General features: G+C 34.2%; 2 protein-coding genes across 2 annotated transcripts; one reads left to right on the top strand and one right to left on the bottom strand.

Moving 5' to 3' along the window:
• Positions 1–341: 341 nt before the first annotated feature.
• LOC131605900 (uncharacterized) lies at positions 342–1,709 on the bottom strand. The gene has a single exon (XM_058878192.1). It carries the CDS (start codon positions 1,707–1,709, stop codon positions 342–344), a length of 1,368 nt encoding a protein of 455 aa, XP_058734175.1.
• A 2,749-nt stretch (positions 1,710–4,458) lies between these two features.
• Positions 4,459–5,219, top strand: LOC131608030 (thaumatin-like protein). The gene has a single exon (XM_058879973.1). The coding sequence runs from the start codon at positions 4,495–4,497 to the stop codon at positions 5,014–5,016; it is 522 nt and encodes a 173-aa protein (XP_058735956.1). The 5' UTR covers positions 4,459–4,494; the 3' UTR covers positions 5,017–5,219.
• The last annotated feature ends 4,426 nt before the right edge of the window (positions 5,220–9,645 follow it).

The raw sequence follows: 9,645 nt of genomic DNA, 5'->3' as shown, positions 1-9,645 counted from the left end.
ATGTTGATTGTCGGCATGAGAGATCATCTGACGGTGAATATGATAATAATCACGATATTGCTTTAGAGATAAACAGTATCGAGAGGATACGTGATTGTATTAATCATGAATAGGTTTATATATATAATCTTTAAAGTACATATGAAGCAAACTAATGAACACTAATCTTGACACAGTTTTACCAAATCGTTTTTAAACCCGAATTTATTGTCTTTAATTTCTTTTAATGCTATTTATCTATCATGATACTAAACACATCCAGAGCCTTAACTCAAAATACACTAAGCTGTAGAACGGCGATAATATCGCATCAATCCCTGAGGAGACGATACTAAAAATACTTATCCTATACTTTCTAACACCTTTCTACTTTTTGCATCAAAAGACTCCTCCTTACCTAAATCAGATAAGTCAAGCCTCACCTTTTCATGAATTTCCTGACACCACCCTTTCTCCCGTGAAAGCTGCTCGCTCCGCCCTACAGACTTAACCTCGTTGGCTATGCTTTCTTCACCCGTCCCCTCAACCCTCTGCGTCACATCAGCTTCCTCAGTAATTTTCCTTCTGTCCCTTTCTTCTTCGTCAGAGAGAAACAACTCCGGCGCCGATGAGGATTCCGAATCAGAATCACCGACACCTTCTCTTTTTCTGAAGGATATCTCCTGGATCTCAGCTATTTCAAACAAATTGATAACAAAACTCTGCCCTTCTAAGATTAAAATAACCTTCTCCTCTATCCTCTCTTTAGATTCCGTTAAGATACAAATAACTGCTTCAGCCATTGAATGTTTCAACATAGTAGCTTCTTCAGTTTTCACCAGCTTTCCTCTATTCCCCACCAAAAGAGCGAAACATTTCTCACCCCACGCATGACACGGAACTCCCACTACTTTTAACCAAGCAAACCTCCCTGTGTCAATGTCCGATGGTTTCCACGGAGTTATCGACCACAACCACTGACTCCACCATGACTTCCTCTCCTCAATGAAAGTTTCGACATCTCCTCCTACCAGATCCTCCATCAAGCAAAAGTTTGGGCCCAAACTTGTAACCCTTATATTGAAAATACCTTCCTCATGAAAAATCTTTTTTATGTCATTCATTTTCTCCGGTTCTCTAATCCTCCCTGTAAAGGCTTTGCTATACTGTGTTAGCTCCTCGTTATTAGGTTGATAGCTTAAAGACCTTGGGACCTGAGTTTCTTCTCTAAGAACTCCGCTTCTCCTTAGAGTTGCATCAGCATAGGTTCTACCTTTTACCGTTCCTCCGAACCCGATGCTGCTATTGTTTTTGAATACTTTTTTCACTCCCGGATGGTTCTTCTTAGCTGTATCGACACTTTCTTCCTTACCTCTGCTGAACCTGGGGAGATTAGCAAAAATCTTCCTTCCTTCCAGAACAACATTATCTAGCTTAGTAGCCAATAACACTTCATCCTTGACGTTTAAGAACCGAACGAAACCATAGCGTCTTCCGAACTTATCCTTCTTAGGAGGAATGAACACCTCCTCTATATCTCCCAACTCCTTGAACTCCATTAATAAGTCTCTAGCTCTCCATCTAACTCCGAACTCCGTAATGAAAAAAGAAGAGATGATATCTTTTTCGTTCATTCTCCTTCCACCTTCTCTGGCTATGTCCCACTGTAATTTCCTGTCTCTGCCTCCCCCAGCAACTTGCCATTGCCCTTTCCCGTAAACTCTCACCATAACACTAAAAACTATAGAAAAACTAACAGGATTCCTATGGAGAAAAACTCAAACTAACCAAGAACAGCGCAAAGAAAGACTGAAACTGCTCAGTGGAAACAATGAGAATCCAATACCCAAGACCAAGGCCCCTAACCCTAAGGTTAGGAATTTAAGCCGAAGATCCCAGAAATCAGTTCCCTAAAAAGTTTCCATGGAGTAACTTGAATTGTCTTACAAAAATGCAAAATAACAAAAAATGCCACAACAACCATGAAGAGTTTTAAGTTTACTTGGATATTGCAGGATTTAGGAATGGTTATTTGTGGCAACCATATGCAAATTCACCATTTGTAAAGGATTATAATGAAAAAGATATGTGGAAATGTTATAACCCCTGGTGGAAGCATTCGAAATCAAGTGAGGAAAGAGATATAAAGAATTTTTTAACAAATTTTACTAAAAAATATTGCATATATTCACAAATAAATGTATAAAATAAAACTATAAAAAATTAAAATTAGTAAAATTAACTTAAAAAATAATGGATTTTGACGTAACAACGAGTTTTGGCGGGCGGGGGGCTTGGGCGACGGCGGGTTTTGGCAGGCGGACGGCGGGCCTAAAATGTCAACCCAACCCGTCATTTTTTGGTGGGTGTGCAGACTGCCCGGCAGGCCACGACCCGTTTTGCCACCCCTAAAAGAAAGTGTCGATCTAATTAACGATTTTGTACAACACATCGAAAGAGATATTAATTTAATTGATGACAATGTATAAATACATAGGAGGAGCGTCAATCTTATTAGCCACAGTGTGCACTCTCTCTCTTTTATATATTTGTACATTATCATTAATTGAATTGGTGCTCCCCTGCTGACAATGTTTTTTTTTTTAAAAAATAGGATTACTTTGAAAATCTTTTAAGTATCTTAATTGTTCAAAATTTTAAACAACATCCACCATCTCAAAATAATGAAAATGGCAATATCTCTTGTTTTAATTGTGGAAAATCAAGTCATATGGTTAGAAAAGGTAGGCGTAGGTGTAAATCATGTCCCAACCATTATACGTAGGTTTACTTGATTGGTAAGAAATTTATTTTTATAAAATAATAATAAATAAAAGCACAAGTGATAATGAATTTAATTTCATCCTAAATTTTTTATAATAAATTAGTTAATATAACAAGCTTTTAAATATTTAGTTATATATAAATAGTCTAAAATTTATACTAAAATAAATTAAAATAAAATTATAAAAATTAAAATAAATAAAATTATAAGAATTAAAATAAAATTGTCACAAAAATTATATGAGAAATTCATTGTAAGTCTATGTAATTACTTGACACTAAGGATTAAGAGATGTAACACTAAAGACTCCATGCAATGGATAAACCACTGCGCTATGCGCAAACGAGTTGTTGTGTAATTTTGCTAAATTATATATATTTTATGATTTCAGTATTATAATTTATTAACTCCACCTTCTAAAATTGAGGTCTCATTATTTTGAGGTTCTAGACTGTGGGTGTGCTTGTCCGAGTCGGTAATGGTGCAAATATAATTTACGTTGTTATAATATTTCAAAAATTAAAAATATTTTAATGATTAAACACTTTTTTTCATCATTTTATGAAACATTTTTTTTTAATTTAAAGATTTCTCTATATTTTTTATCTTTGTTGTAATATGATGTTACCAAATATAAATTTTATAGTTGTGAACACAATCCAAAGGGCTTAGAAGTGTTTCCTAATCATCTTATATGCCTCTATTGATGTTCGGAATTCCAAGAATAACTTCAAGAATTTTATACCATTGCCTCTATAAATTTCTCATAGATATCTACATATGTTTGTCAAATTACAATTATAAAATCTTAAGAATCTCTACTTTTATCTCTTTAACTAGGATTATCACACCTATCTTTGCTCTTCTTCTCTTGCAAACAAAAGTGATAAACAACCTTATATAACCGTTGAAAATCTAAAGAACTAATTCGGACCTAAAACACGATCCTTCTGTTTACCGTTAAAATTGGTAAACAGGCGCTAGTCTTTCAAGAAAACAAAAGCCTTTGGTTACTCACATGATCAACTAGATTGATCATAAGACATGTGCTTTTAATTTCAAACCTTAATCTTGAAAATGAAGAACACTTTGACTATGTTCATATTCTTGTTAAAAGTTTGTTTAATCTAAGTGTTTCTTTAAAAATTCTAGAAATGATAAATTATATAAAAGTGTAAAAAAATCCAAATTTAATTTACACATATATTTTCAGAAGACTCTTTTTTCAACACACAGATACTTTTAAATTTAAGTGAGATTTATACAATATTATTTAATCATATATAATCGTATATTATAATTTTCTTTTTTAATTAATTTGAGAACAATATTGTAAAACCATATATAATTTATCTTCTCCAAACCTCAATAATTTGAGACAGAGAGTATCAAACAATTAAAATATAATAATATTTCTTTTAAAAAATAGATAATTAACTATATAATAATTCTTCAAACTTGTTTTAATATATTTAGATTAATTTTCACAATTTATTACTCACGGTACTTAAATATAAAATGTTAGTTTTAGATTTTCCCTTATTATATATTTTATTAACAAAATTATACTTGAATTTTTTTAATAATATATATAAAAAACTTAAATTGAATTATTTTTCCACAAACGAATAGTCAATATTTTTGTGTGGCCTATATAAACTAAGGCTTGATTCTCACTTTCTACTCACAAAACATCATCTATTCTCTTGTGTTCTAATCTTTCTAAAAAAATGTCTCTCACAAAAATATCACTGTTGCCTATATTGGCTCTCTGCTTGATATCTGCACAAGCAGCAAGGTTTGACATTGTCAACCGATGCTCCTACACCGTCTGGCCAGCTGCCACTCCCCATGGCGGCGGTGTAAGGTTGGACCCAGGCCAAACATGGAGCCCAGACATCCCAGCTGGAACCGCATCGGGCCGAGTTTGGGGCCGAACCGGTTGCAATTTCGACAGCTCAGGCCACGGTAGTTGTAAAACTGGTGACTGCGGCGGTGTCCGTGCTTGCACCTTATCCGGTCAACCTCCTCTCACACTTGCTGAATTCACGCTTAACGGCTTTAATAATTTGGATTCTATTAATCTATCTATAATTGATGGTTTCAACGTTCCAATGCAATTTAGTGGATGCGACAAAGTAAAAACTTGTAGGGATGCTTCTTGCCCTGATGCTTATCATAATTCTGGTGAGGGTCAAAAAGTGGCTTCATGCCCTGGTGGTACCAACTATAGAATAGTCTTTTGCCCTTGAAATATGTGTTGAACTTATATAGAAACCACCCTTTTTATGTTTCTTCTTTCTAACGTGAAGAAACTAATATAGAATAATACTGGGTGTCTGCAGTACTACGTGTAATATACTACTAATATGTACAATGTATTGCTTTAGTTACTCCTGAAATTATAAATATATAATTTCTTGAGTTTGCAATATGGAATAAATTGTTTTACTTATCTGTCTCTCCTATTTATAATCCTATTACTATTTGCATTAAACCATTGTGGACTTGTGTTGATCTGTATGTTTTGATGCTTGGGGCATATGCTCCGTTCTTGAGCATTGTGGGTCCATTTTTTTAGCCATTAATAATATTTTGTTGTTTTTTTGAGAAAATTCATGAAATAAATTACTTTTTTTTGTTTGCTAAACATTAATAAGTCTTTCGTAGTAAGTGTACCAAAAATGGTATATATGAGATGAAATGATATGAGACGGAAAAAATTCAATAAATAAATATGGTCCAATTTTAATCTATATAAAGTATGCCAAAAATTACTGTCCGACAATTATTATATTTTCCATCTCTAAATGTTAGTTTAGTTTCATGCTAAAATATCCCACCCACCGGTGTTTCGCCGGTGTTTTAAGGCTTCTATATTTTCTCATTTTGGATTGGCTACTTTGAATAAATATAATCTCTCTTATACTCTCGTGGATATTAATAGATAATCTCTAAGATAATTAAACTAATACAAATAATTTTTCATTAATAATACTTTTTTTTTAATAAGCAATTTGTAGACTTTGAGAGGAGCACACTCTCAGAACCCAAGTGTTTTACCGCTAGACCACACACACGCACACCCATTAATACTACTACTACTAATAATAATAATAATAATAATAATAATAATAATAATAATAATAATAATAATAATAATAATAATAATAATAATAATAATAATAATAATAATAATAATAATAATATGATAATTGAAATTTTGTTCGCAGATATCTCGCACAATTTTGTAACAACAATTTTGTAACAACGTGGGAGACAAAATAATTGAATCAAAGAATTGGGAAGTCAGTTTTGTACAACTTCACCTAGAATGACTACAATTCAAAGTAAAGGAAATTTATTTTATTCAAGTAATTAATAGTACGTGATAGTCTCGTATGAACTCTTTAAGTACAATGCCATTTTTTCATTAGTACTTGTGATTTTCAATTCAGACTCCCTTAAATTGAGACTCTTCGATTTTATTCAAACACTCTCTCATGTATTTGGAAGAACCAATAATTTGAAGTGTGACAAAAAAACACAATTACAAACTAAATACTCTATCTCTATGAAAGATAAAAGACTCTAGAATAAAGTATTACACACCGATCAAAATACAAATGCTGAAAGAAACTTAATTACGATACATATAAATTCTTTCTTCAAAAGATGAGTCTTCAAATAAGGAGAACCATCTCTTCAAATAGGAAATATCATCCAACCAAAAAGCCCAATTGGGGGCCAATTGAATCCAATATTCCTCGAATCAATTTTTTTTAAAATAAACCAAATTCAATAAAATCCTTTTTTCATGCCTATTATGATTTAAGAATTTTTTTAAAAATCAAACAGATGTGCAAAAGCTAAAAACAATTCTGATTAAAACAAATCGGAACCAAATCTTCTAAAAGCAACTGAAACAATTGAAGCAAACATACACTATCACACTTCAGGAAAAACATAGAAAATCTTAGACAAACTATCTCATCCTCTATCAAGACATCTTGCTAACCAAGTTGCCTACAATCAACTATAATAACATACCCCAACTTTGACTATATTTTTGGAAAAACAATAATGCAAAGATCTAAAGAGATCATTAAACTCATAGCACACACGTATAACCCAACAATGCAGAAATTTAAGCAAATCTTCAAAATCAGAACAAACAAAACACGTTGAATTTAATCTAACAAACAACAACACCCATCCAAGAAACAAAAAACATCTAAACAAACACCATAAGAAAATAAAAAGTGTGTCATGTTTCCCTCTATATGCCTCAAAAGAGCCAAGACAAAATTAATACTAAATATCAAGAACAAGCCAACAAAACATCAAAGAAAATCACATGACAGTTTAGTAGAGTCACTATCAGAGGCAATTTCGTCCAAGTCAACATCATCTTACTCTTCATAACTAGTCATATCTTGAGTTTGATCCACATGTCCAAAATCTTTTTCAAAATCAGGAACAACTGACTAATATGAGGAAACTCCAACATCCCGAGGGCTTAATACCTATGGATATACTACATATGAAATATTGCATGAAATGTAACGATTGTATGGGCTAATGGATGATTCAACTTCGAATTGCCAATGAAAATTGGGCTTTTTGACTTTAAGTGTCGGGTGCGAAGCAAGGTTGGGCTTTTGCAACGTGAATTCCAAGTAAGATTGGGCTTTGAAGTGCCAATGTAAATTGGGCTTTTTGCTGTAGGTGTTAGGTGTCAAGCAAGGTTACAAAAATGTGTGATTACATCATGATGTGGTCGATGATGAAGGTGAGTAAGTACATCATGCTTTCTATGCAGACGTCGAGCTAGTCAATATAGCTAAGGCATTAAAGGATTTGAAGTGGATGAAAGCGATGAATGGGGAACTGAAGTCCATCAAAGTTAACAATGCTTGGCCACTTGTCGAATTTCCTCAAGAAAAGAATGGAATCAATGTATAGTGGGTATACAAGATGAAGGTGAATCCCAAAGGAGAGGTAACTCGACAAAAGGTAAGACTTGTGGTGAATGGATGTCTTCAAAAAGAAGGAACCGACTACGACGAAGTTTTGCACATGTTGCTAGGATCAAATCAATCAGGTTGGTTGTTGGTCTAGAAATAATGAACAACTCACATATGTTTCAAATGGATGTGAAATGTGCATTTCTAAATGGACCCTTATATGAAGAATTTTATGTTGTACAACCAATTGAGTTTGTGAAACAACGTCAAGAAAGCAAGGTATACAGGCTGCATAAAGTCCTGTGTAGACTCAAACAACCTCTAAGAGCTTGGAATAAGAAGATAGATAGTTTCCTAAGTGAGAAGGAATTTGTGAAGTGTACAAATGAGCAGGGACTTATATGTAAGAAGTAAGAGTGAGGTTCTTATAGTGTGTCTCTATGTCGATGACTTGTTAATAATAGGTAGCTGCAAGAAAGAGATTGAAGATTTAAAAGGTGATCATAACAAGGAGTTCGTAATGTCTGATTTAGGTAACATTTCATACTTCCTTGGTATCGAATTCTACAAGAGTATTAGAGGCATGATGATGCATCATATAAGACATGCAAGGGAAATAATCAACATATTTGAGATTGAAGACTACAATGCAACTTCGACACTTATTGAACCCCGACCGCAACTATCGAAAGACCCAGATGAAGATGATGTTCACCCAATATAGTACAGAAGACTTATTGGGTCATTAAGATAACTTTGTCACACAGGGCTAGATCTAGCATAAAATGTAGATATGGTGAGTAGATTCATGCAGAAGCGAAAGGTATCACATCTAGCAGCGACCAAGAGTATACAAAGGTATCTTAATGGAACTCTCGACTATGGTACTTTGTTTCCTGCAGTTGATGAAGGAAAAGAATGCAAGCTAGTGGGTTACACCAACTCAAGTTGGTGTAGTGATATTGAGGATAGAAAATCCACAGTTGATTATGGGTTTATGTTAGGTAGTGTACCAGCTTCTCGGAACTCAATAAAAGAACTAGTAATATCACTATCTTCGTTTGAAGTAGAGTACATAGATGTTTCTCTTTGTGCATGTCAAGCAACATGAATGGTGAATTTGGTCGAAGAAATTATAGGGAAGAATCATGGAGCAATTACCAATAAGATCGGTAGCATGTCAGCTATCAATCTGGTTAAGAATCTGATAGCACATGGAAAAATAAAATACATCGAGATGAAGTTCCATTATCTTCGACAGCAAGTAGCAAAAGGGAAGCTGAACTTGGAACTCTGCAAAACTGAGAATCGGATTGCAAATATCATGACAAATGGTGTAACGCCCCAAACTAGTTTCTGGATCATCGACTGAACCCACAAACCAACACGGGTCTTTTCAGCATGTTTGTCGTCACTCGCACGCTTTCTAAGAAACTTCCCAAAAGGTCACCCATCCAAATACTACTCCAAGTCAGTTACGCTACCGAAAAGAAGATGCATCTTTTGGTATAGGTAGTACCAATTAATCCTTATAAGTCTTCTTTTAACCATGCAATCCAATACCAACACACCCTTAGGATTCCTCTCAATTCCCCGCCCTTGTTGGCCTCGAGTGTTACATGCCCACCAACTTCCGCTTGATTCCTCCCGAACCACATCATACTAGGAGAGGTATGACTCTGATACCATTTTTAACGCCCCATACTACTTTTAGGATCACCGAATGACCCCACAAACCAACACGGGTCTTTTCAGCTTGCTTTGTGTCATACCCTAATTTTGACCCCCCTGAGATGTCACACCTCCAGACATTTCACCAACTAAAGACAAGTACCCTGAGCAGTCATTTGTTCACCTGGTACTCAATCGAGGGTATTCAAGAACAAAGAAGCTCAGGCAAAGGATCAATCAATA

Source organism: Vicia villosa, linkage group LG5 (genome assembly GCF_029867415.1).
Source record: "Vicia villosa cultivar HV-30 ecotype Madison, WI linkage group LG5, Vvil1.0, whole genome shotgun sequence".
Classification (NCBI taxonomy): Eukaryota; Viridiplantae; Streptophyta; class Magnoliopsida; order Fabales; family Fabaceae; genus Vicia; species Vicia villosa.
The sequence above is the reverse complement of the archived record's forward strand: the minus strand, read 5'-3'. Positions and strand labels throughout refer to the sequence as shown.

Bases quoted from the DNA above. Each gene is read 5' to 3' on its own strand.
- LOC131605900 (XM_058878192.1), bottom strand. From the start codon at position 1,709: ATGGTGAGAGTTTACGGGAAAGGGCAATGGCAAGTTGCTGGGGGAGGC.
- LOC131608030 (XM_058879973.1), top strand. From the start codon at position 4,495: ATGTCTCTCACAAAAATATCACTGTTGCCTATATTGGCTCTCTGCTTG.